The sequence below is a fragment of the Lethenteron reissneri genome, chromosome 55 (genome assembly GCF_015708825.2).
Source record: "Lethenteron reissneri isolate LAM-NWPU_2019-01 chromosome 55, ASM1570882v1, whole genome shotgun sequence".
Classification (NCBI taxonomy): domain Eukaryota; kingdom Metazoa; phylum Chordata; class Hyperoartia; order Petromyzontiformes; family Petromyzontidae; genus Lethenteron; species Lethenteron reissneri.
Window position 1 is genome coordinate 2,483,035 of NC_083833.1, and position 27,910 is coordinate 2,510,944.

At 47.9% G+C, this 27,910-nt stretch overlaps 1 protein-coding gene across 2 annotated transcripts in view; it reads left to right on the forward strand.

The window, feature by feature from the left end:
* Nucleotides 1–27,458, forward strand: part of LOC133356798 (interleukin-1 receptor-associated kinase 3-like) — a 35,215-nt gene extending 7,757 nt beyond the window's left edge. Inside the window, exons 2-14 of one of the 2 annotated variants that reach the window (XM_061574488.1) lie at nt 7,500–7,682; nt 9,177–9,356; nt 10,143–10,375; nt 11,823–11,901; nt 13,695–13,846; nt 14,384–14,448; nt 15,036–15,150; nt 18,060–18,178; nt 19,369–19,567; nt 21,649–21,711; nt 23,179–23,343; nt 23,665–24,473; nt 25,847–27,458. In XM_061574488.1, the coding sequence (XP_061430472.1) occupies nt 7,500–7,682; nt 9,177–9,356; nt 10,143–10,375; nt 11,823–11,901; nt 13,695–13,846; nt 14,384–14,448; nt 15,036–15,150; nt 18,060–18,178; nt 19,369–19,567; nt 21,649–21,711; nt 23,179–23,343; nt 23,665–24,473; nt 25,847–25,868 (2,384 nt within the window). In that variant the 3' untranslated portion in view covers nt 25,869–27,458. The other variant, XM_061574487.1, reaches the window with a different exon arrangement.
* The last annotated feature ends 452 nt before the right edge of the window (nt 27,459–27,910 follow it).

The following is a 27,910-nucleotide window of genomic DNA, read 5'->3' on the forward strand; positions in this document are numbered from 1 at the left end:
TGTTGAGAGTTACTGGAAAAAGAGTCATAAATTCTGTGACTTCACACCCTAAGCATGCTACTGGTAACTTTACAACAAAACCTGTATTGTTATTACAAGTATCCATTTCCTCTTCTGTAGAGGAACTTCAAATTTTAAATTTAGCCAGCAAGTGATTTAACTTTGGCATGGTGGCATGCTGGCGGGTCTAACATCGCCTTTTTAAGATATTTGCTTACCTTCTGGTATTCCCACCACCAGCTTCTGGTAATATTCAGGGATCTTTGGCAATTATATTACGACACGCACGTTGTATGCACCTCACGCAGTCCCCGCGACATGATTTCACGTGACGCCTGCCACTTAAAGATGGTCCGCAAATTATGTTTCGTCCTTTTAGCGTCTTAATCGGGTGTATTTGTTTCAGCTGGCATCATTGTGTTTTAACGTTTAGCATGTCCAGCCACGCCCTCGTGTACCCATTTGTCTTTGAAGCAGTTCGAAAAACAGTGCCCAGCGGTCATAACGCGGTCAAAGGTTTATGTTAATGCGTGGGCCGCCAAAGGTTTCCGAGAGCCATTTTTGTCTCTAGGTTATAAATATGTTCCTGAACTAAATTAGCAAGTTACTCTTTTGTTCAGGTGACATGTGGGTCATGGAGGGCTTTATTGTAAACTTTGAAGGTGTTTGAGTGGGTGCTACGATGGTGTAACTACTACTTCACCTGGTATTCAGGAGGTTATGGGTTTGATTCTGACTCTGACACCTGAATATTTGGAGTTTGCGTATTCTCTCGCCCTTCTGTCGCGTGGATTTTTTCTGGGATCTTCTTCGGTTTATCCCGCCACATTTAGAAACATGCGTTTTAAATTATTTGGCTGCTATAAATGTCCACATGATAAGCCACTTTGCTGAACTATCTTTGTGGCCAGGTCGCTTCTGATAAATAGCTATAAAACTCAGGTGGGCCTTACCTGGTAAAATAAAAATAGTTTATCGTTTTTGTTGGTTTGTTTATCGCCATAAACTTTCACACTAAAAGTCAGCTATGAACATATTTCATGTGTGAATGTCCTATGATCATCCTTCCAAAGAGACGATGCTTTTAAAAATAATATCTGTAAGCAGTAGAACCTTGCACACTGACTCGCGATGTAAAGACTTGTTAAAAAGGCTTTGCTACGGTGGACACGTGGAACATTTTGACGTGAATGCAACACAAAAAAAACATGTCGCGGCATGGCAGTGCCTGGAAATGTTTCACAATTATGAGAGAATGATTCAGCAGTGAAGTTGCTATCACCGAAATAAATAACAGCTGAGCAATGGTTTAGTCATGCAGCACTGGTGCATTTTATTTGGAAATAACTCCTAACACTTTGGACATGTTTTTCCAATAATAGTGTTCATCGAGAGTCTTACTCACTCTGAAGGCTTGTATTTAAGAGGCTCATGCTGCATCGGAATGTTTGGTCAGATGCAACCAAGAAGAGTTTTGCAATGTGTAACGAAAGCCGAGTACGAGTGGAAAATAACACGGCTGTTCGCACAGTTTCATGACACCACTTGCTGTATCCTGCCATCTCTCTTCCACCTCGCATCAAAGCTATGTGATCCATCAACGCCTGCCTCCAAAGCAGCACGTGCCATCACACCTGACTCTTCACATATTGTCCATTCAGTCCATTAGCAACTGGACTATGTTGAAGCAGCATATTGCTGCGGGTGGCCAGGTTGCCCATGTGACTGGGTATTATTGGAGTGTTGTACCCTTGGCAATTTGTGTGTTTGGTTTCGTCTAACTGCTGAATGGGGCTCTTTGTGATCGTTCTTGCATTAACTCGTGTTTTGCATATGGAATTTAGCCAGTTTTTGTTACTTCTAATATATGCAAATTGTTTACAGGTGCTTTAGATTTTTTTTGTCTGTATCGCACTTTGTTTACGCCTGTAGCTTTATCGCCCGGAATCCGCCCAGTCTCGTCACAAGTGGCACGAGTAGTGGAATCTGGGCAGGGTGACAGCGGTTCGATGTGCGACCGCCACGCACGCACAAGGCATTGTGGGAAGTCGAGGGGCTCGCTGCTTTTCGCGTCTCATTGTGACCCCCCCCCAAAGATTCACGGATGCACGAGCGGTCTAAAGCCCGAGGTTGTATAAATAAATAAAATGGTTTTTGCCCGCATTGATAACCAAACATTTGAGGATGACTAGGAGTACAGCGGCATGCGAGCACAAGCCTTCTAACAGATACTTGTTTTGGAACGCATAATATTATCTATTACACACTCAGACTGTAATCTGTAAAAGTCTGTGCCAGGCGTGAGTCATTTGGCTCATTGCGTGGTCCGTGAGTCAGCGTCGGAGCAGTTGAGTCAACGATGCTATATTTACACTACCTGTTTGCACCAGGCTCTTCTCCGTGAAGTCTCTTGAGCTTCGTCGATTCTTTGTCTGCTATTTCGCATCCTCTACAGTTTCAGTTTTCATTTATTCGGTATAGCCCTGTGAGCCATTCGGCTCTCGAATCGGGTGCAACCGCAACAAACAAAAAACAAAAACATGAACATGAAAACATTTTAAAGTGACTGCGTGAACAGAATAATCCAGGAAAAAACTGCAAAATATTCCAGAAAAAGCACCGTATACCAATGCTATGTGCAAAAATCCCAGTGGGATGCAAGTCAAACAACAACAACCACAAGACAACTTAGATTAAAGTCATCAGTCTAACTCCGTACTACAACAAACACATGTAGAGAGACACACAAAGACACACCGAGCGAGACACACACCAAGACAAACAGAAGGACAACTACTTTGTGACGAGGCCTTAAATAGAGAGAGGGGGGGGGGGCGCGACAAATGAGTGGAGCAGTGTGGAATTTCGGAACACAGTGGCTGGAGGAGAGACGATGGTTTAGACAGTGAACACCATGTCCTCGTCATCATCTTTAACCAGTGAGTCAATCTACGTCTGGATGTAAGTCTCCCCAATCTGCGACCATCTTTCACAATCCTGCAATTATTATAATACACTTAACACCTGCACACTAAATTTCGATTTAAAGCTTTCGTGACTGCAGAGATTCATCTTCTTGGTTCTTTCGGTAAAGTAACGTAGAAGGGAAATAAAAACATAATAAAATACAATTCTCACAACGTTTCGGCCACAACGCAAGTAGCCGTCGTCAGGTGTAGAACAGGTCTGTCGGAAAGACCTGCACACTAGTTCCGGGCGGAGAGACGTTTGGTTTTTTAGTGAATTTCTGTCGATGAGGCGACAAGGCCGGGGGGACTATGGACAGTTATTCATTTGCGTTCAAGGCACTTGCGTGTATTTGAACCTTATGGCGGGACCCCGGGGTCCCGTAAGCCCCTGGCTCTCGCATAGACATCATATTATAATGTAAACAAAAACTTTGCTCTTTTTCACCAATGGGTTTGAAGGATGGTGGCAAGTGTTGTCTTGTTAAACTACGCCTTTAAAACTGAAAACTACTTAGCTGCAATACCTCTATTTAAATACACTATCGAAAAAAGAATTTCACCCCTCTGTCAATCATCTTGTTGCTCAGTGTGAATTTGTGAACACACTTTGTAAACAGTACATAAAATAGTACGCGTTTTCAATGCGCTGTTCATATTGTTACACGCGTTTATGCCAATGTTACTCTACAGAGTAGTGGGTGGCCGCTCCTCTTATCTGCATTGATACGAGCGGTATGTGGGGACTATGGCTTAACCGCAAAAAAAAAACCTATCTGCATACGGACAAGAGAAGTATTATATTTATCATACAGGAGGAATTAACGGTGCAACGTATCTCATCTGTTAAATATCTGCAGGTAATAGGATTGTCATCGATTGATCCTGGCTGCAGACATTGGTAGGTCACAAATAATAATGAAGATAAGAGAGCAGTTTCACTCTATTATGCTTACCGTTGTGTTCAGCTCTTCTGCGCATCCGACCTCGCTGCTGCGCTTGGACAACAGAACGATCCGCGCCAGGTGTGTCGCGGCGTTTTTGCGCGCGGTGGGACGGAGTCGGCAAAAATAAATAAATTGCAATTTTGACTTACGTTTATTTGGGACCCCCATAAGGTTCATTTTGTTGCCCACTGACAAGGACCCCAACAGAGAGGAGGAAAGCCGCAAACGTTTGCTCGGTCAGCAACAAAGGCCCCCTTGACAGCAGCAGCATGCATGGTCGCCCTTATCAACAGGGACGCAAAGTTGCGCACTGCTGTTGTTTGACATGGTTATCGGCTCCGTGCAGCATGCACTGTTGGCAGATGAACCCCCTCGATGGCTCGGTGTCCTGTAGGCTCGTGTGCCGGCGATGGGTGGGGGGGATGCTTCAGAAATAGCCCGTAGCCGTCTCTACACCCGTGCGTGGCGTTACTATAGTTGTGTATCCGTTAAAGTGGTTTCCCACTCGAGTGGGCCTGTGGGGCAGTACTCGTTCGACGTTCACAGCCGTGAACCGCTGCTGGAAATTCCACTTTCCTCTAATGGGGAAGAGTTTGTGGCACAACCCTTGTTGACTTCCTACGCTAGAGGGGGCTCCCCTTTATTGAGGCTCGAGTTATCAAGGGCTAAGTTATCTGCCAGCCACCTGAGAGTTGAACTTTCGACCTTCGGATTACGAACTGCGCTGCGCGCTCTAACCCCACTTTGAAACCGGACCTGAAATTCGTAGGTCTGCATTCGGTATGCGGATGATCTATTTGTAGGCACTCCACAAAAAGAATGAGGCATGATAAAAAAAATAACAATTAAATTCAAAGCCTCTACCCGTTTCCCACCAATCTTAATACAGTAAATTTTTACTCCTCTGATATACGTAGCCATTATTTTACAATATTGTATTAGCCGTTGAAATGAGGGTCATTAGAAATCGGTGGTATATTTATAAATGGATCACCATGTATACAGTAGTTGGGTGAAGTCGCATTGTTAGATAAGTGGGTTTTTAGTGAGCCATTTCTTAATTTAACTCGTTAAAAATATATTAAACATCGACAGGATCATGAGACGTTGGGATGGTGGCTTTGGGAGTCCTTCAACCAGCAGTGGATTGACCATGGCTAACGATGAAGATGAAATACATTTACTTACATTAGTTATGATCTTGTAATCATGATAATTGGTGATGTAATCAGCATTGTCTTGCCCGAGAATACCGCACCTCCGATTATCACGGTTGGCTACGTACAGTGTGAAAGAAGTTCAACATGTGTTGTTAGTAAAAAATATAGGAAATAAAAAATGCGTACATTTGGTATTCTAGCCATTCTCATAGGGCAAGGCTGTCGCGAAGGCCCGACCGTTTCACAGGCATAGGTTGCGTGAGTTTCGCATCAAGGGGGCGATGTGATTATTATGGTTATTTTTTTTATTTGGCAAATTTGGATCATGATGCCGGCACGAAATGGCCTACCCTTTTCAAAAGACGTCGCGGGAACTTGAATGCCTGCTGGTAAGCGGACGCTGCTTAATTTATGCTAAATTTAACTGCAGTATTAACCAGGGTGGCCTGCTGGGTCCGACCCGCGATCCCAGGAGGTAGCGAATGCGCTGCCGCTGGACTATGTCACGTGATGATATAGTCATCGTTCATCCATAAAACTTTTCTCCAGCACTTTTGCAGAGCCCAGTGATGCATTTGCGGAAGGGACCCCTTCCACAGAGAGACACGTGTGTGTGTGGTGTGTGGGGTGTGTGTGGTGTGTGCCCGTGCATGCACGTGGGCTGCTCACAGCGCATTTAAAATTCGAAGAAACTGCGTCCACTTCTGCTTTCCCCTTCGTGCCGTGGGCCTTGCAGCCATCCGTGCTGCGAGAGCAGGAAGCGTCGGCACTGAAATGCACAGCCACCGTGGGTGTCGTTTCGTGTTTGTCGCTTGTCACCGGACACCTCCCCACCCCAAAAAATAGATTTTAAACGGCGAAAAGAGGAGCGCCGATGACGCACCCTTTTAAACACCACACGGAAACGCACGAACGGGAGTTCTCGGTGCCGAGTCCGTAGCCAGTAGCTGCGTGTGTGCAGTAGTATTATTATGGCACTGTAGTTAAGCCCATTTTTTTTATCAGGGTGTGGAATTTCCGCTACTGGCTTAGGACCACCAATTGCCACTGAAGAACGGCCATTTGTTTGTGAAGACGATACGAAATTAAGGATTCGTCGGTTAAAGTGGATTCTTCTGCTCAAGATGCATGCAATAAAATCACGTGTTTCACGAAGACCGATGCAAATCATACGCAGACGTAACTACCCTCTGAGTAATGCAGTAGAAATTAGTAAAAAAATATACATTTTTGAATCATTCCGATTCGAAAATTATTGGAATCGATAATCCAATCTCTAATTTTTTGTTGTTTTACGATTTAACCGATTGGTAAGTGTGAACATTCACACTGCACATGGCCTGTTGCAATGGTCTGTGGCAACCATCCATGCAGCAGTGGATTGACAAAAAGGGCTGTATTTTATGCTGCAACTCTTTGCACCAAACACACTTTGGTATACTGCGGCCCTTGCATAAGTTGGTTCAAGAGGTCCAGGATTTATGAACTGGTCATGAAAAGAAAGAAAAGAACGTTGTGTACGATTTGTAAACAACTCCCGCCCAGCGCACGCTCTTAGCGTCGAGTGGTTAAGTCATAAATGCCCAGAATCGGAGATGGCGTTGCGCATTTGTGGATTAAGAGTGGAAGGCCCAATTTCCTGCCTTCGTAAGGTCCTGCCGTGCCGAAATCGAGTTGCTGTTAGCGGAGTTTCTTTTATTCGCTTCTGATTGCGATTGGCGTATTGTGCTGGACTCTCATTGTGTGGCAATAAAAACATTTTTAAAAGCGTGGCGATGTTTGCGGCACTGGAACATGAAAGTCTGCAATGAAGCTGGGGTAGCAACTGATTGGTTTCTACATTTTGAAGACGCATTACGGCACTGACGTATAGGGAAGGCTTCATTTATGGTTCTCAATGGCAACGGTTGCGTTCATATTTTACATTTTCCGTACGGATTACGTGATTATTTTGACGCGCCGCGACTTCTTATCTGCAGAAAGATTGCGGGCGAGTCTTCATAGCGCAGCGGCAGTCTTTGAGGTGCCGCTTGTGTGTGTGCAACACAGAGTGGGGCAGCGGTAGTGTAACCGCTGGCACGCTGCGCTACGAACCCGGTGAGCCGAGTTTGATTCCCGCTCACGATTGGTAAGTGGCAAATATCTGAACCGGTCCTGGGTCGAACCTGGTGCAGTGTGTTAAACACGAGCACTGCAGGAGACAAATTCGACCGGGTGTGGTGTTGCCCACCCAACCCCCTCGTCTGCCGTGCCGGCCTTCATAAGCGCTCGCTAACAGCACTTGCCACAAAAGTCTAATGAAGGCGACACTGTGGGGGTGGGGGGTGGAATCTTTGTCTTTTGCGAAACAGAGAAGTTGACTGTGAGACCGCCTCTGCGCCGTGTGTGTCCCCCTCCCCTCCCTATCGCGCGCGTGCGAAAAGCAGCCAAGCACATGATTAGTGACATGACGGAGATGCGTCTGCTGGCGCTCAAGGGCGAGCACGGCAAGAGCTGCACGGCGGAGCTCATCTGGACGTGGGGCCAGCGCAACCACACGGTGGGCGAACTCCTGGACTTGCTGGAGGTGATCGGCAACAAACGCGCGCTCAACCTCTTCCTGCGTGAGAGTGAGTCGCTCGCTCTCCTCCACCGGTGTCCCCCTGCAACGTGAAATAATGCCGCAACCCACATTTCGTTATACCACTTATGAGACGAAGCACGCATTTGGAACTCTCGCGGGGGCAGTGCATTTCTTCTCCGTGTTAGAGAAGGGTCCACGGAAGAGGATATTACAGAACTGCTTCTGAGATCCATTACAATTACTTGTTAACTGTATGAGGAGTCTTGCACTTTTTCTGGCAACGCTCATCAATTTCGATTAAACAAATTCGTGGCTATATATTTCGGCATATTCATTGGGCGATCGGTTTTACTCTTGACGATTTTTTCGCGTCACCTTTTGGTTCGCCGGGCTCTGAGCATACGTTTCCCACGCTTGAGAACCTTACGCGTGATAACGGGCGGTCGCCACGTGGATTCTGACTCAGAATCTCAGCACGCCTTGTGACCCTGAGCCTCTGGGCCACCTCTGTTACACCCCCATTTATTTTTTGCCGCCACGGTATGTTGTGGGTAATAAATTAACAAGCCTATAAGGACATCATCCACGTCACTCGGGAGGGGGTGAAACTTGTAGGGGCTTTCCTGCCTTCGAGAGGCAGGATGTAGGGTGGACGCAATATGTAAAGGATTGTCGAGTAATGGTTCGAAGTAAAAGTACGATATTCGCAAAGGATACATTCCAAAGATGCTCGCGAATAGCACATTTTGTTGATAATGATATTGGCCTACGAAAATTTTCTCACATCACATTCATCTCATCACATTTATCTCATCACTTTATCTCATCACTTTTTAACGTAACATTCTCTCTCATGACTAAATCTCATCACTTCTATTTTTCTCTCTCTCTCGATGCAGTCGTGTAGAGTTCCAGATGCGATTCGCGGATAGCCCAAATCACGGAGAGCAAATTCGTGAATAACGAGGAAATAAATTTCGGTTTAAAGCTTTCGTGACTGCAGGGATTCATGTTCTTGGTTCTTTTGGTAAAATCACGTAGAAGAGAAACAATAAAATAATAAAAATATAAAACAATATAATTCTCACGACGTTTCGACTGCAACACAAGCAATCATCATAAAAATTTGAATTTTTATTTTTATTTCTTGCTGTGTTTTTCACACCTGATGATTACTATTGTTGCAGTTGAAACATCGTGAGAATGTTATTGTTTTATATTTTTATTATTTTATTGTTTCCCTTCTATGTGACTTTACCTAAAGAACCAAGAAAAATGAGGAAATACTTTAGTCTATTACAAGTTTTGGTCGCCAAATGTACTGGACCATCCTAATGTTAGGAGACGGACTTTGTGACGGTGAGCTTTGTTAACGATAGTGAGTGGTCGTTGAATGGAACACTTTCCTTTTCTTAATCGTGCCCTCTAATGTTATATACATTCAAATTGTAATATTCTGAATTGACTTGAATTGCATTGCAGAGCAGCAGGACATTGCTTGGCATTGTTGTGATGTGCTGCTGCTTTTTTTGCTGTTTAGTTGAGATGACCAGCATGTCGCCGCCTTCATTCGGCGCTCCCGAATCTCTACCGCCGCCTCCCTTGGCCTTGCCGGATCCGGTGAAGGTGCCCTACAGCCCGAACGTGTCGCCCGTCTGCCACGTCCATCACACCGGACCAGCGCTGTGCCAGGCACAGCCAAGTGACAGCGAACCCAAAGGCACGTGAATGTTATCCGAGTTAAAAGTGGAGGTAGCCAAGTGGCGTAGGTATGTGAGTGCTGAACTGCCACTGCTGAGCAGTTGGGTTAAAATCAAGGCAGCCGCCCTGTGATGAAACCATGTTCTCGAGTGCAGTGAGTTCAGACTCGCACTTTATTTCAGTTGGCGAGGCCCGTTGAGCTAAGCAGCTCTGTTACAAGGACGAACACGGCCCAAGATCGTCGGCAGTGGCGGCAGTCACAGGAAATCGCAGTGTGGGACTGTGCAAACTCACGAGCAAAAGTAAACTGTATTTCTACAAAACTCATGGATAGTACTTACTGCAAACAGTTGATTGTCTTAGCCTGGTCACCAATAACTGCACAATAAGGACCATTCCATTCAATTTGGTTCCACATTTTATTTTGTTAAATTCCAGCTCTGAAAATTCAACTATTGGTTTGGACTGTCATCCAACGAATATTACTCGTACGGCAGAGCACGTGCAAAAAATGCTGCTCCCTGCTGCGTGGACGAGAGACTACTTCAATGGATCTTAGAGACAGACCTTTTATATCCGTTTCCACGGGCTGTTATGACGATGCTGACAATTTTGATGACGGTGTGCCGCTGATGAATGACAATGAAGCCGATGACTGTGATCATGATGCGGATGATTCCGAGTTCAATGCTCATGATGACATCAATGACGAAGCGGATGCTAGTGGTGATGATGATGGCTACGATAATTATATCAGTGGTAATGACATTGAAAATAATGATGTGCCTCTGCGTGTGCTTTACAGAATTGAACGTTGCAAATGTGTTGGACGGTGCAGGGCTCCCCTTGCCCGGGAAACCGCCGGGTGACACGTTCTGCCCCATCTCGCTCGGCTCTGCCAACTGTTCCGACAACCTTCAGCCGAGCAGCAGCGACAGCAGCGGTAGCGGCGGCAGCAGCAGCAGTAGTAATATCACCAGCGACAATACGGGCGGATCTCTGCGTAACTTGAAGGAAGATAAGTGCAGCAACTTGGACGTAAGGCTCCTTTCCCTCCTACATCTTGGATGGTTCCGTTGACAAAGCTTGACGCTGTTTATGCGGCGTTATCTCTGGGTGTACGCGAGCGGTTCGCAAATGACTCGCGATTGCACCCAAGCAATCCCTGCGCTCCGCTCGTGCACAGTGACAGCGGTGAGTTAAACATAAACATTGCCCGTGTTGGCCTTTGCTACGGCGTTTGGATAACTGTTGTTATTCAAACTTACTCAGACACCACTGTTTAAAGTAAGCTTTATATATGAAACAAACATCTGCGGAAGGTGGTGCAGCCTGGGATAGTAGAGTCGGCAATCGGTGCTCATGGTTGGGTGAACCTTTTGAGTGTTAATACCCTCATATTTTATATGGACACTTTGGTTTCCTGCTACGTGCACAAAGCACTCCTTAAGAAGGAAATGCCCACATGTGGCGATGCAAACCAGTCCTGGAAAAAGCTTGAGACTCGGTGACCCTTGGCTGGATTAATAGAGTAAAATGTCGCTGCAATATAAACCCGGTGGGATTTGTGATGCATAAAGGTCTGGCTGTTTATAACTTTATATTGTTTCGAGGCAGCTGGTTATCTCCTTTCTGTCAACATGTCTGGGGTTAATGTAAGCATCGTCAGGCCACCAACTGCGGGTGTTGTTTCCCGTGCATTGTGCGCGTGTTTTTTTTGTCGAGAGGTGGGTTTTGTTCAGCGGTTCTCCACCCGTGAGTTTGCAAAGCCTTTTCGGGGGGAGGGGGGGCGGGGCGGCACAGGTTGCGCCATGGATACTGAGCAGGAGAAATTTCAGTTAAGCGCAGGGAATGCCAGCGCCGCGTCACCGCGTCACATCGCACCGATACACAATGTGAGACGCACACTTTGCTCGCAACGTTATTGACTAGAGGCGTGAACATGGGATCTCTCTCTGTCTTTGTGACCTTAGTAACCTGAATTTCGATTTAAAGCTTTCGTGACGGCAGGGATTCATCTTCTTTGTTCTTTCGGTAAAGTCGCGTAGAATGGAAATAAAAAATAAATAAATAAACATAATAAAATAATTCTCACGACGTTTCGGCCACAACGCAAGCAGCCGTCCTCAGGTGAAGAACAGGTCTGTCGAGAAGACAGCGTCTGAATGACAACCCCAGGCTTGGAGCGTCTTTTTTAAGCTGGGTTGGAGGGGGGGAGAATTTGCATATCAAGAGGAATTTAGCATATTTATGGGAAATGCAGATATGCGATTAGTACTACTTGTGAAATGCGTATTATTATTTTATTATTTCCATTCTACGTGACTTTACCGAAAGAACCAAGAAAACTTAATAACCTGGTGGGGTGGGGGGGTTGTAAGGGAGGGGTCACGCACGGTTGGGGGGCACAGGCACCAGCGGTCGTGATTTGGGGGCTGCCACGCTGGTGTGGTGCTCTTGTGTATATTTGCTGTTGTTTTGGCAGAGCGAGGTGGACAGCAGCTGCAAGGCTACGATGGAGTCCATCGGCTCACAAGATTCACCCTCTGACAACAACGCCGCTGGTCAGTGGCTCGTGCTTTTCTATCCCAGATTGCATTGTTCTCTGTTCACCTTCCCGGTGCGGTGGTGCTGCTGCCTCGGTGTGCACGGTCGTGCAGTACGGCTCTCCGACGCGTATTTGGGTCAACCCCGTGTTGTTTCGGCGCGACGTCCGACGCTTTGCTCCATGTGTGGAGAGCTTCTTCAGCACGTGGAGCGAAACGTCAGACTTAATTAAAGGAGTGTCATGGTGGTCACGGGACCCCGCCCAAAAATACCCGGCACCCAAGTTGCGACCACAGTCTGTCGATCTCCGATTGTCTTGTCGGCCTCGTTGGCCATCCTCAGACCCAGAGATAAGATGCTGGCGGAAGATGATAATTCTCGACTAGTTAACATCTCGCCACGTTGCTGAGATGTTAACCACCTTGCCTGGTATACAGGAGGTCGTAGGTTCAAACTCGACCCTGACGCCTGTATATTTGGAGTTTGCGTGTCTCTCTCCCTCTAGTCGTGTGGATTTTTTTGCAGGTCCTCCGGCTTTTCTGTCCACATTTGGAAACGTGCATATATGTTTCCACACGATAAGCCGCTTGGTTAAGTTATCACTTGTAGCCATTCCGCTTCTGAAAAAAAGTTATATAGCTCAGTGAGCTTTACCTGGTAAAATAAAAAAATTTTAGTTTAGAAAATATACAACAAACATAATAAGTGATATTACATTCATATTCGGACACAAGCTTTGTTACACACGCACACATCTACACATGTTTTCTGGGCCTCTGCGTTGATTTCAATCGATCTATCGTTACATGCCTAACACCCGGCCAGGGGTCGCTTATTGATCATGTAGTTAATGATCAATAGCGTCAAGTGCACCTCCGATTAGCGTGGTTGGCTACGTACGGAACATACAGACAGTCCTCGGGTTGAGGAACACCCGACTTACGGAAATCCGACCTTGGGGAAATGCTCCCATAAATCGTTGAAATAAAAATAATTTTGCGGAATTTTTTGCGTTAGTTCCATAAGCGCAAGTCGTGCAGTGCGGTGAGGTTGCGATTGATTACCGCGGAGAGAGGCATCAGGCGGGTAGCATCTTCCTCAAGGCCCTCTCTGCACTGTTACGTAATTCCTTTCCTTTTGTAGCATTAAGTAATTGTTTGTTTTCTGTGCTTCGAACTATCTTTTTTCCCCCATGTTTCTATTGCTAGTTTTCTTCATTTTAAGTTTATTTCACGAGTCATTTGCTGTATGTACTTTATTTAACACAAATACACTTCGATTGCTTCTCGTCTCAGCCAACAGCGATCGGAAAAGTCTCGGCCTAGCCTAATGCACGGTAAATGAACATTCCGAAGCGACTGCTTTCAGTTAACAATTAATATTAAAATGTTTCGTGGTATTCATAAACAATTGGATACAGTATGTGTTCCATTAGTTTAATTATGGTTAGTGTTATGGTAGATATTTGATGAAAGAATCGTAGAAAGTGCAGAGCGTATGTACAGCGATACGATTCGGGTAGCGATAGAAAATGGACGACACATTACTGAGAGAGAACAAACTAGGAATCGGGTAGGGGAGGCACAGCTATTTCCGGCTATTGGGATTTTATCGCTAATTTTAGGGAAAATTGTTGAGTTTCTGACATGGAAAATTCGGGTTACGGATAATTCTCGAGAACTTAACCATTCCGTAACCCGGGGATTGTCTGTACATACATACACGCGTAGTTACTTTGGCTAGGGCTCACCGATCCTAATGGGAAGGCCGTCATTGATGGGCTCTGCTTGCCTTGCTTATCGCCCTCCAGTGCTCGACCTGCAGCAGATATTCTCGCTGCAAGCTATCTTGGAAGGCACCCACAACTTCAGCATCGACCGAAAGCTGGGAGAAGGTGCCTTTGGCGTCGTGTACAAGGCTGACATCCACAGGACCCCGTTTGCCGTCAAATTGTTGAAAAAGGTTGTGATGGATTTTACTCGCCCTGTCCCTCCCGCCCCATGACTTCGTTTTACCTGTCTCTGTGTAAATGTGGATTCTTGGTGTTGTGTTGGTGAGAGTGAAACATGTACAGAATGAGACGGTTCTGGTTTTCACGGATGCGTCCCTAGTTTTCGGATGAATGTGAAAGAAAATCTGAGAAGTTGGGCCTAGAAAGTGAATTGGTTTAAAGTGTGCCGTCGCAGGAAATGACGTCACTTTTCACATCACTTCTTACACAATGTCGATAATCTCAAAACCCCCAAAAGAGATCATAAATTGTGCTTAAATGCAAATATTTGAAATTCAAATGCTTAATGTGATACTGGTCCCAAATATAGCCACATGTACGAACTGCAGTCCACACTTGATTATGTAACGTGCTCATATTGATTATCCGGTGATGTGCTAATGTTGAACCGAAAGAATCGTCAAGTTGCCATCGTCTGGCGCGTGGAGTCTCCAGGCCATCGGGTGTTTGTCTGGTTTGCTTGATGCTCTCCCGTCTTGCTGTTGCAGCAAGGTGGAATCCAGTGGCAGACGGTGTTGGAAAGCCTGCACGCCGAAATGAAGCATCTTTACATGTGAGTGTCGTGTCCTCCGTTCGTAGTTGTCTCTTGCCTGTGACAGTTATAAAATAAAATCCCACGTGGCGCCCATTAATTGGAACTCAGTCTTTCTTTCATAGCTTACTTTGAAATTTCCACCGCTTGCTTAGGCCTTAATGATGTCCGACATTTTGCGCCACACGCTCTAAGCCTCGGTTGCTGAAGTTACAAAAAAATCTCCCAGCACGTGGAGCGAAACGTCGGACACGGTGCCAAGCAACACGCGGCTCGACCCGGAAGCACATCGGAGAAAGCTGTCCAGCAGGACAACCGCGAAAAAAACCTCCACGTAGTGACACTAGCGCTGCCTTAGCCACGAGTTTGAGCACGGACTCACTCTGCCTTGAAAACTCACTTCTTTAGGACGTACGCATGTTGAATTTCTTTCACACCGTACGTAGCCAACCGGAGGTTTAGAACTGCTTTGTGTTTAGTTTGTTGTCCTTCCTCCGCACCTCCGATGAGTATGGTGCGAAAGAAGTTCAATATACGTACCTTCCTCCGACTCTCCGTGGTCTCACAGTTAACGTCTGCTGCCCTTTCACTTTTCTTTCTCATTTGAGGTTGCGGCATCCGAATGTGCTCGAGCTGGCTGGGTTCTGCCTGGAGCAAGACCACTGCTGCCTGGTTTACCACTTCATGCCCAACGGCTCTCTGGAGGATCGCCTGCACCGCGGGGTGAGCAGCTAGGCTCGCCCGGCTGTGGGGGGGGGGGGGGGGGCACGACACCGCTTACCACAGCCTCGAGACGTGTTTGGAAACTGATCGAGCGAGACCTTTGCCCCCTGGTGGTGCGTGCATCTTTTGATCCGGTGCTGTAAAGGCGAGAATTTGTGGGTCGCACAAATGTTGCCAAACTCACTAACCAAGTCTGCTGTGAGGTTGTCATCTCCTGGCTTGCCAGGGTATGGCAAGTACAGCGAGTGGATTGGGTTTTCTCCGGGTACTCCGGTATCCTCCCATGTTGATGGAGGTGGCCAAACATCCAAATATAGGAGTACAGAGCTTGGGCAATTGTTGGTGATGGTTCTGGCTACGGTCCCCGCTTGTCTGTGGTTTCCCACACCTCTGAATCGACACTGTGTGCATTACAAATTAGTGTATTTATTTTGTTAATTGTAACTTTTTTGGAGGTCAGGTGGAAACTCGGCTTTGCAGCAGAGGCTGAACTCCCGAATGAGTCGAGCGGCATTGTCTGTTCGTCGGCTGCGTGACGCTCATTGCTCGTGGCCTGTCCATTTTGCTCCCGGAAATAAAACAAAACAGTCTACAACACAGCAGTAATCAATACTCTAATCACATTTTGACCCGAAAGTTATGAAAATTTAACAAATAACGGGAGGGAGTGAATTATTGCATCCCTTGTAAACTGTGCAAAAGTTGCAAGAGCCAGCAGAATAAAGCAAGTTATGATGACAGTGGTCATCTCTGGTATTAACGGCTGTGTGTGGACATGGTGTCCTCTTGAACCTTTAGCTATCAGCTGTTGTATATAGCTCACATTTGAACAAAGACCACGTTTTAACAGAACACAAACAAAGAGCACCTGACCTGGGTTTAACAAAGGTTTTCTAGGTCTAAATTAATTGACAAGCATGTACTAATAGGGTTTTTCCCCTTTTTTCTGGCAACAAAACTGACACCTTTTGCATGGAATCATGTTAACATTAACCACAATACTTGCAGTCAAATGCAAACAAAAAGCAATACTCTGATAATTTATGCATTGTCCTTGAAACTGATTGGTCCACACCAGAGACAGTTTTTCTTAGGGCCTAGTCTCATATGGTGTTCGACCAGATGACGCCAAAAGGCGCACAGTTCAAAGACAACGCACTATCAGAGTAATGAGAGCTCGGGGTAAGCATCTACATCATGAGTACTGTTTAATCTCCCCATTTATTTTATAATTTGTTATATTTGGAGTTTCCATTTAAAGTCTAGTTCAATAATTTATTTTTATGTCTAGGGTTACGCAATGGTAACGCCCATGCATCATGGCAAGAAGGGCCTGGGTTCGATTCCTGACGAGGGTGCCGCTGTGTGTGGAGTTTGTATGTTCTCACTCCCTGTTGTGCACTGCGTTCTCTAGTTTCCTCCCATAGCTTAACAAAAACATCCACTGTAACTTTAGCAAACAAATCGTGCAGATTACTTAATCACCAAATTATTTGACCATACTTCACCACACTGGTCAGTGTGGGTTGGTGAGGGCGGGGAACTCTTGGGTCTCGATCTAATGTTAGCATACAATTTGTATAAATCGTAAATAAATTGATTCTTATATGCACCATTTGATCCATGTATCGTGAGCGTAATCATCTAATCGATGCATCGTTGCTACACGCCCTGCGTCTGATGTGTTATACGATCATTAACCCTTTCCTGTACACATGTATCATTAAAACTGGAAAGGGTTCACCATCCGCAGTCTGAGAATGAGGGTCTCTGGGCCCCTCCAGCATCTTGCTTGTTAAATACCATTCCGCCCTTAACCCTGTCGCGGCCATGTTTTTTTCCACTGGACGTCACCCTGCAGACAGCTGGCTTTAAACATTAATTCTGTAGTCTTGGGTCATACTCTTGGGTTTTTTCGGTAAAGTCACGTAGGTAAAAAATTAAAAGAAATAAAATTTTATTTTCAAAATTTATTTATTAAAAAAAAAAATTACCTACGTGACTTTACCGAAAAAAACAGAGTGAATCCTTGCAGTCACGAAAACTTCAAATCTAGAAGTCTTGGGTCATTTCGACAGGGTCTGAATGACGCTGTCTTTTCGACAGACCTGTTCTTCACCTGAGGACGGCTGCTTGCGTTGTGGCCGAAACGTCGTGAGAATTGTATTTTATTATGTTTTATTTTTATTATTTTATTATTTCCCTTCTACGTGACTTTACCGAAAGAACCAAGAAGATGAGTCTTGGGTCAGTTTGCTTTCTGGTAACTTTTTTTCCCAGTACAAATGGAGCATTTCCCTGGTCCTTATGCAATATTTGTCTTTTCCAGATCTTGCCACTAGAAGGCAGCAGGCGACACATCTCATCTGTGTGTGTGTATGGGGGAGTGGTAGTGGAGCGGTTAGCATGCCCCCCTACCAACCCCGGCGACTTCAGTTCCAATCTCCGCTCACGGCCCACACTCGTGTGCCGTGCCGGCCTTTATAGGTGCTACTCGCTAACAGCACTTGCCCCAACAGTCTGTTCAGGCTATACGGGGGATCTTTGTTTTTATATGGCCTCCTCGGGCGTAATGCTGGCCACCCACCCCCTCGTGTGCCGTGCCGGCCTTCATAGGTGCTACTCGCTAACAGCACTTGCCCCAACAGTCTGTGAAGGCTATACAGGGGGATCTTTGTCTTTCTGCTTGTCCATAGCCTTGAAACATTAACCTACATTCCCTCTTGTAAAATATCAGGACCGTCCAAAGCAAGGCAGCGGTGGGTACCGAGAATAGACAGGACTGGCTACGGTCGCCTCTAACGCAAGGCGTTTAAGGCGCTCTACCAACAGCACTTACCTGGACGGAGTTGAAGGCTAAGCGATGGGGTGGGTGGTGAATGTTCGTATGCGTCTCTCTGTCAATGCAGAAGGGCGATGGACCTCTGTTGTGGCGGACGAGGTTGGAGATTGCGGAGGGATCTGCTCGTGGCCTTCAGTATCTGCACACGGCTCAAATGGACCCAGTCATACACGGGGACATCAAGAGGTGCGATGCCGCTTGTGTCATATGCTTCTATTTTTGTTATTGCTTCTTGCCATTGGATAGATAAAAAGGTTCTTCCCTCTAATTACTTAAGGCACTACTGGCAGAAGGGCCACCAGAGGAAGCTCCCGAGAGCCCCCTCGACAGGGTATTTGGCCTACTCTTCCACACCGGTCAGACGTCTGGGAAGAGGTGGACGACCCCCACCACATACGTGCGGTGGGCCGATCTATTGCAGTGTGCATCCATTTCAACTTTTGTTGTATTGTAGGAGTTGGCAAAGCTTTTCCTCATGGGAGTCGAGTAGGACTTTCAAAATACCTGTTGCAGCGTAGCAAGCAGGAGCTGCGATCATACACTGTGATCATGCTAGGACTGCATTCATCGTCTGTGCTCGGCACCACTCGAAATTCAACAGATGAACTGGCTGTGCTAAAATTAGAAACAGTGTTGCCAAATATAAAAAAAATTCGCAGTCGCATGCCAGATCAAAAAACTTTCCGCAGTCGCATGATGCAGGGGTGGTGCGCACACGAAATCGGCACCCCCCCTCGTACCGACCAGTCTGGCGCATGTGACTCGCTGGAGACCTAAGGTGGAGGCGGCGATGTGACAAAGTCGGCATAATGCGAATATCTGCGGAAAATGGCAGTTACACTGCACAAGTACTGTACTGGGTGTGGGCGATCGGTTGATCAGCGCGTATGTGCGACGGTCGGATATGCAACGATGCACGGTACTGGTCCGTTAAAGGGTGATCTACTGCAATCGGGTTCGCTTAAGCCTTCGTGCATGCACAGCTGATTTGTAGTGGAGCGACTATATTTTTATTGATCAGCTGATTTTACGTGCTTGTTGTGTGCGTGTGTGGTGGGGAGCGGAGGGAGTGCAGCGGTTAGTGTGCTGCGCTACCAACCTGGCGGCACGAGTCCGATTCTCATTCACGGCCAACACCGGTGACGATTATCTGAACTGGTCCTGGGCCTCCCCTAGGCCGACTCGGCCCCAATTGAGTAGCTGGTGCGAGGTGTAAAAATATTGCCACTTGGGATACGCAGGCGGCCAGACGTGGTGCTGGCCACCCATCCCCTTAATAGGTGTTCGCTAATTACGCTTACCCCCGAAAGTCGTGTTAAGGTTACGCGTGGCATCTTTGTCTCTATCCCCCTCTCCCTCTCACCATGGTCCCGCAGTGCCAACATCCTGCTGGACAGCCACTGCCAGGCGAAGCTCGGCGACTTTGGAATCGCGCGCATGGGCCCCTTCCTGGGCATGCGCAGTTACACGTACGTGCGCAGCGCGGAGATGCGCGGCACGCTCGCCTACCTGCCCGACGAGTACGTGCGATCACGCCAGCTCTCGACCAAGGTGGACAGCTACAGCTTTGGCGTGGTGAGCTTTGACTAGCCCCCCCCCTCCCCCCCCGCGTTCCATGCTCCTTGCGAATATTCCAGTGGAAATGGGCCAGAGCGCCCCAGAGTGCCCTGGTATGCTGTGGTGGAATTGAAAATTTGAACCCAGTTTGCGTTCTGGAAGAAATTGTAGGGTTAATATTTTTTTTTGACTCTCAGATAGACAGACTCCTAGACTTGCAGAGAGACACACTCAGAGACCCACAGGAACGGGTCTCTTTTTGTTTTCTCGCTTGGCACACACGTGCGCTCCTGCACACACACGGGACGCTTGTACGCACAGGAATGCACAATGCATACCCAACGCGCACACAAGCACTCGCATACCACTCGCACCCATGCATTGTATGCATCAACTTCCTTCTCATAATCCCTTGTATTGTTGTAAAAAATGTATATACAACGGCACACGTTCATCAGTGGGGAAAAATATATAATAGGTGATGTTTCAGGCAATGGTCCTTTTTCATAGCACACATGCCGAATAAATTGGGTGAATACGTTGGAGGACTGCACTCTGCTCCCAAGGGGCTTCATTTTATTCGGAGCCCGACTGGACGACAGTGTCGAGGTTTTGTTATTTGTGGTTGTGCACCACTGCCAATGCATAGTAGCCCAACTCTTTTTCTATTATTACTATACATCATTTCTAGATTTGAAGCTTTCGTGACTGCAAGGATTCATACTCTTAGTTTTTTCGGTAAAGGCACGTAGGTAAAAAATTGAAATATAAATTAATAAAAATAAAATATTATTTTATTTGTATTAATTTTAATTGCATTTTTTTATATAAAATATTATTTTATTTTATTTTTATTAATTTTAATTTCTATTTTTTACCTACGTGACTTTACCGAAAAAACTAAGAGTACTATAACATCACCTCTTAAATGCAATGCTTCTGACGACTGTCGTCCATCTCGTATATAGGAGGTATGCATGTATGTTAGCACTTGCCCCAACAGTCTGTTCAAGGCTGTACTGGGAAGTTTTATCTTTGTGCACGCAGCCTACATTTTTCAAGCACAGCGGAAAGTTTCGCCAAATGTTTTTTTATCAAATGTTTTGCCAGAGGGAGCGCCGCATCAATGGTAGCCGTTGGCAAGCAAACCAAACCGTTGAAATGACCAGGATCTCAATAGGGTCGCTAATGGGAAGTGTTTGAGTTTCCTCAGTCGATGATAGTCGATTGAACATTGGGACACACGAATCATCAACAGCCAGTTTGGCAGCGTGAAATAAAGTTTCCGCTGGTTTGCAAACGGACGCTTACAATTTGCTTTCACGACGTCCTTAACGCAGCCTTGTAACAGAAAAAAAAATTACTAGGCTATCAGTTTGTATTATTTAAAGTCAAGAAGTCAGTGATTTCTTGCTCGAATAAGCATTGAGGTGGTAGTCATAATCTCTTTGCAGCCCTGACTGAGCCAGTGGTGGAAATCCCACATTCCTTTGGCTGGGGCAATTCTACCCATGTGACAACCTATGTTGACTTCCTGCAGGAACGATGCCCCAACCAGCATGAAACTTCCATGCTTCTGATGCGAACCACATGGCCAGAATTGCGTAATTTAACGCGACGTACTTTTTTCCTTCGTATTAAAACGATTAAACGGGGCAATGTTTGGCTTTTGGCGTTCTCTGGTCTGACACTGGTGAGACGAGGCCACAAAGAAGGCTGTCTCTGGTGTAGGCCAATCAGTTTCAAAGACAATGCATATATTGTCAGAGCGTGTTTTGTTGGTATGCTCACCACAAGTACGTGTTGGTTAATGGAGACTTTATTTCTTGCGAAAGGAATCTATTTGGTGTTGGAACATCTTAACCCCTCCTGGTTTTATTGCCAGAAAGTGTAAAACCTCTTCTTATTTTTCATAAACAAGGCACGTTTCCGTGGCCTCGCGCTGCTTAAACACGCCGCGGCGTTTTTCCCCGCTTCCTCTTCAAGCACGCGGATTAGAGCGTCATCATTGCGAGTGGTGTAATCTCAGGGGGCGGTTGCGACAGTCGACGTACGCTGTGACACCTTGGCTCAGCGCCCCCTGTGCGTTCCTGTTGCAGGTACTGCTTGAGCTACTCACGGGGAGGAAGGCTGTTCAGGAGCAACCACAGCCTCAGTTCCTGGTGAGTTCTCGAAAAGCGTCTTTTTGTCGTCGCGCTCGCCTCTTCGTCCGAAGTTCAGGGTCCGAATCCACGTTTGCAGGGATGCTGCCTTGCTGCGTGCAAGCTGCAAGACTTAACGATTTCGATTGACGAGCGACGGAGCGCGCTTTGGCATGTAAATGTTGGCCGTAGTAGAGTTTTTTTTTTTTTTTGGGTTAGATCGTGTAAATGAAGATGTGTCATTAAACCCGCCACCACCCGGCACAGCCAATTTGTAAAGGGGTTTGTCGCGTAAACAAAATGTGCCGATTAGTTACGACTTCGGCACACCGGTTGTGTGTCGGAGGATAAACCCATAATATTTAAGAGTATTCTGACATTTCGCTGGTGATTACAACCAGCCTCATCGAGTAATTTCGGCAGAATTGGCTAATCGCCTTACGAGGTTGGTTGTAATCCTCCGCCTCCATAACAAATGGACACCGACTTCAAACGCATGTGCCGTGCGTCTCAGGAACTCCTTTTCAGGAGAGGGGCTCCTGCTTCGGGTTTGATTGGCCAGCCACGAGAGTTTCACAGACGGGGGACGGTGGAGCGGGCTGATCGGTGTTGCTAATTGGAAGGGAATTTATTTAGTATTTTGCCAAACCTGGGTGGTAACGCCGGCACGCATGGCCTGCTCTTGTTGAACGACGTCCAGGATTTAGCGTCCGTCGCGAAGCAGATGATGGTACGCGTTTATATTAACTATTTAAACTATTTTAATTTTACCAGCTGTGGCTCACTGAGCCACATAGCTCTTTCTCAGAAGCGACCTGAGCATAAATGATAGCTCAACGAAGGGGCTTAAGTGGAAATTTGTTGCAGCAAAATACTCTAAATTCATGTTTATAAATATGGAGGGAAAAACAGGAGGACCCGGAGAAAAATCCACGTGACCATGGGGAGAACATTAAAACTCCAAATATGCGGCAGGCATCCGGGTGGAGGGTGGAGGGGGATGGGTGGGGTGTGGGGGCGTTCAGTGGAGGGGGGGGAGTGGGGGTGGGTTGGGCGTGTGTGGTGGGGTGGGGGAGTCGTCTAATTCGGTCGGTGTGTTCGGCCCAGCGACTTCTCGCTCACGCCACTTGCTGGCGGAAGGGCCTCCACTGGAGGGAGCTCTAGAGGGCATTTGGTCGACCCTTCCACACACGAACTGCCGACCGACTGGCTGCGGTGGGCATTACCCAGTTGCACTCGGTTACCGGAGCTTCGTAGCTCATCGAATTCCTCCAGTCGAAATAAAGTTCCTGATTCTGACACCGCTGGGTGGACAAAGAGGCAGGTGGGATTGCAATAAGCCCCTCCGTTGCTTTCAACTGCTCCGCCGGGTCGATCAAACCGGCGATCTCGAGCCGTCGCACCCCGGTCAGCATCCCTGCGGGGGAGTGTAACCAAACTAATCCGGCCTCTCCTCCTGCTCCCTCCTGCTCCGCTCGCCACCTCCAGAAAGACGAGGTGGAGGACGCGCTGGACTCGGACGAGGTGGGCACGGTGAGTGAGCGGATGTTTGATCGCTCCGCCGGGCCCTACCCTCAGAGCCAGGCGACCGACGTTCTGCGTCTGGCGTGCAAGTGCCTGGACAAGCGCAAGAAACGGCCCGAGATGACCGAGGTGCGGTGTCGGCGCGGCGTCACGCGGTGTATGTGTGCCCCATCTCACTTGGCTCTCCTACCCTCTTGCCTCTGATCTCAAATCTGCTCCCCTCCACGCACTGTCTTACCTCTCCCAGACTCCTCTCATAGTCCGTGCGCGTGCTTGGGTTTTTCCCCTCCGACCCGTTTCTCATTAACGACGTGGCGTCGGCTCTTTCAGGACCAGCGCTTGTTGCGCCGCTTAGATTCGTGCAAGGGGGTGGGGGGTGGAGGGGGGGGGAGCGTGCAAGGCACGTTGAATTGTCTTGCCAGCTCCGAATTGCGCCGTCTCCCCGACCAGGTGCTCGAGTGCCTGGAGGCGATGCGGCAAACGGATGCCGACAACACGCGCCCGCTGGCCCTGCCTTCGGACGCCGCGCCGACCCCGCTCGGCCACCGGGGAACGACGCCGCTGGAGCCGGCGGGGCCTCGACAGGTCCCCGTCGAGTCGACCGACGTCCACCAATTCCCGATGCTGCCTCAGGACCTGCGCTCGCACTCGCCCGTCACGGCGGCGACGTCCGACGCGCGGCTCCCCCCGCCGCCGCCGTCGTCGCCCCCTTGCCGTGGGCGCCAACCCTCGTGGTGGGGGGGCGGGGGCGCCGCCTTGGTTGCCGACGACGCCGGGAAGCTCTTGCGCGCACCCTGCGAGTCGGACGATTTGTGCAGCGCGGGCGCCGGCAGCGGCGTGGGCTCCGGCAGCGGTGGCGGAGCGGAGGCTGCTGCGTTCCCCTTGTCGCTGGCGATGGAGAGCGTGCACGTGCATGGCGGCGGCGGCGCCGGCGGGCCGGACGCGAAGCCGAGAGGAGTGGCGCGCTCCTTCGAGGCCGGTCGAGAGTTTGTGGCGAGGATGATGGAAAGCGGCGGCGGCAGTGGTGGCGAGGACGCGCTGCTTTGTCACCGCGGATTGCCGCCGCAGCCGTCGTCTGGACGCAGCGAGCACGCGGGCACCGCCAAGAGCATGGCGCGGCCGGGACATTACGAAGCGGCGTCCCTGTCGCTCAAAGGGGCGGAGAACTGTTGGGCGCGGAGGGTGGACTGGTCCGAATTCTCTTCCACCGCCGCCGCATTCGTCGTCGTCGTCAACCTCGTCTGCGAACGCGAGCCAAGGTGACCATTTGACGTGCGTTCGTCTGTCTCTGTTCGTGACCTGGTGCCACCACTCTGTGGTTGTCGGCTCTCGACTCTCAGTGGGAAGGGTGCAAGTGCCAATCGTGTTGATTTAGCATCCGTGCCCAATGTCCAAGATTCAGAGATTCGGGTCGAAGAGTGGGATAGAGCACCGTTAGCTAGGGCTACAGCTCTTACGATTGGGGGTCATGGTTCCAATCATGAATATAGTACCTCCTAGCGGCTGCTGCTGCTGCAGAGATTGTGAACCAATTAGATAGATACATCATCTGTGGATGGATAATTGTTTTTTGACGTGTGGTTTCATGCATTTATCATGATCACAATAACTCCTTTGAATCGATTTATCATAATATTCCCACTGGTGATCATCTCGTGTCTCTACCCGTGTAAACACTGCCTGTGACTGCAGTGTTACCTTCCTGTGTATGGAACTAAAAACCGTATAAGAATAGGTTGTACCCTTTCTGACAACATAACAGGTGTTAGGATGTTTAAACACCAAACTGAAACCTTTTGCAAGGAATCGTGCCTGCATTACCCACACGGTGAACATGCAAGCAAAGCAACATGCTCCGGTAGTACGTGCATTGTCTTTGAAACTGATTGGTCCACACCAGAGACAGCTTTCTTTAGAGCCTACTCAAAGACAATGCGCTATCATGATAGCGCATTGTCTTTGTGCTGTTCGCCTTGTAGGTGTCCTCTGGTCTAACACCGTTTGGGCCGAGGGTGGGCCGACGGTGTGGTGATGGAGTAACCGCGCCACTTTGCTCCCCCCCGTGCACTGGCAGGCAGCCGAGTGGCTTTACCGGAGCCAACAGGGATGTGGCTGAACCCGGCCCGCCGACGCATGGAGGAGCGGATTAACCAGTACAACGAGGGGTGCATCACCAGCGCCGAGCTCTTTTCGGAGACAGGAAGGTGCGAGGGCGATTCTGTGGACGGCCCATTCGCTGCCACACGGCCATGCCGATTACCTAAAGGACGACCCGGCCCAAGACGAGTAGTTCTCGTCATGTAGATCCGCGTGTCCCCCCCCCCCCCCCCTCCCTGAGCGTCCCATCGCGAGCCGAAGCCCCATTAATGAAAGAAAGGCTTTTTGAATCGGGTAGCGTGCGTTTCGGGTAGAGTGTGATGGTGAGAGTGGTAGGGGGGTGTTTGTTAAGGTTTCTCGAGTGAGGCCTGTATTTTGAATTGTACCTGATTGAGTTTTGTGATGCTAATTCCTACATCGCAGGATCGTAGGAGGTGGCTGTGACTTGAGGAGGCCTTCATCCAGTAGTTTGGCCATGGATGATGATGGTAATGATGGTCCTGGTTCTCATGTGTCTTGTTTGTGTTGTCTGCAGGTACAAACAGAGTTCCAACTGAGGATTTGGAGTCTCGGACTGGGAACAGATGATCCACGGAACAACATCGTCTCTTGAGTTGATATTGACTGGACTTGCCTGGACCAAAGTGGTCATTGCGATTTAGGAGTGGGACCACACGACTTCAGCGTGGAGGGCATGATATGTCTTGCCTTGTTTGGTCTCTCTATGTATGAACAGCACTTTGTATTTTGTTGCCTAATATCTTAGGTATGTAACCAGACAGACCCGAATTGAAAACAAAAGAGTAAAGTTATTTGTTTTCAAGAGCATAACCATTCATGTACAGCACACATTTGAGGGCGAGCTGACCTAGGGTGGGCCCAGGACTGGTTCAGATAATAATCGTCACTGTTGTTGTCCGTGAAATGGAATGGAACCACTCCCTACACTGAAACTCAACAGTCACACATTAAACAAAGATTCCCCGTATAGCCTTGACAGACTGTTGGGGCAAGTGCGATTAGCGAGAACCTATGAAGGCCGGAATGGTACACGAGGGGGTGAGTGGCCAGCACCACGCCGGGCTGATGTTTACACAGGTACTCATTTGAGGCCGAGTCGACCTAGGGGAGGCCTAGGACTGGTTCAGATAATCGTCACTGGTGTTGACCGTGAGCGGGAATCGAACCCTGGGTCGCCGGGTTTGTAGCGCAGCGTACAAACCGCTACACTCCAGACACACGCTCACTGACGCACGCACGTGATCACTCACCGACACACACTGACACCCTCATTCCATCCACTCTCCCTGTCAGTGCCATCTTCATCTCTCTACGGCCTTCTCCATCTCATTCTCTGTCGCTGTACGTCTGTCTGTGCCTCTCTTTGTCTGTCTCCCCGTCTGCTGGAAGTGAATGGACATTTCCTGCGTGCCTCCCTTTTAATTAGGTGGTCACCGAACATGGATAACACGAGCGTACATATATAAACAAATACCGGGATCAATATCGTGCTCTACGTTGAATGGGAACACGCACATTTGATAAATATTCATCTAATATCAATACAAATCATGAGAGAGCCTTGCTTTGAGGTGTATCGTCATTTGTGTGAAAGCTGCACCCTGGCGAATGTTTGACTTGGAGTAAAAAATGGAAATGTTCGTTCGATGGAGAGCTCGTGGTGCACCTAGCCTGGCACGAGCACCGTGGTGACGTCACCGCAACTTCGTGGCGAACGACGGTCGTTGTTTTGGGGGAGGTGGGTTTGTGTTCAATGTACCGGTTTGACTTTGTTTACATAATAGCCTTACTCGTGGGAGCAGGCTTGAAAATGTTCGGGGTCGGATTTCGGTGGAAGGTAATGTGCCGTTTGTAAACGCACAGAACGCCACGATCCTTTGGAATTCGTGCAGGTGGTTATCTTGAAGTCTGCGACGCCGTTTGTACGTATAAGAGAAGATGGTACAGTTGGTTTAAACGTCAAAGAAACTATATTGGGACCTGTCATGTGTATATACTAGACTGATTATTGTACAGATTGTGTGTGTGTGTGTGGCAAAAATGATTGTAAACTGGATATTATTATGCTACACATGCATTTCTATTGCAAGACATGTTTTGGCAATAAAGAAATGAAGAGACTAAAAGTGCATTTCACACGTAACTTAAATAATCACCAAGGAGAGTGAGCGATCAAATCAGTTCGAGCGCAAGATCGTGAGAGGTTGGGGCTTGGGGAGGTGCTTTCATCTAGCAGTGGATTGATCATGGCTGCTGCCGATGATCATGCCCCTACATGACAGCTTTCTTGCAACTGTAATATGTAGTATGCGGGAACAATATAAAATGCGTTGACGTGAGGTTTTTTTTTTTTACAAATATATAAATCCCAGTGTTTGTGACGTGGTGTAATGTGGTTCCCCGAGGTTAAAGTGACGTGTTCGGCAAATGTAATAACAGCAGCCAATCAGTTTGAGCTCGTCTCGGACATGATACAGGTTTCATTGATACGCAGCTGCTGTCATAATGTGTATCTTTTTTTTATATAACAAGCACATTTTTGAAAAGTACAACATTAAATTTGAACAAACTGCATGTC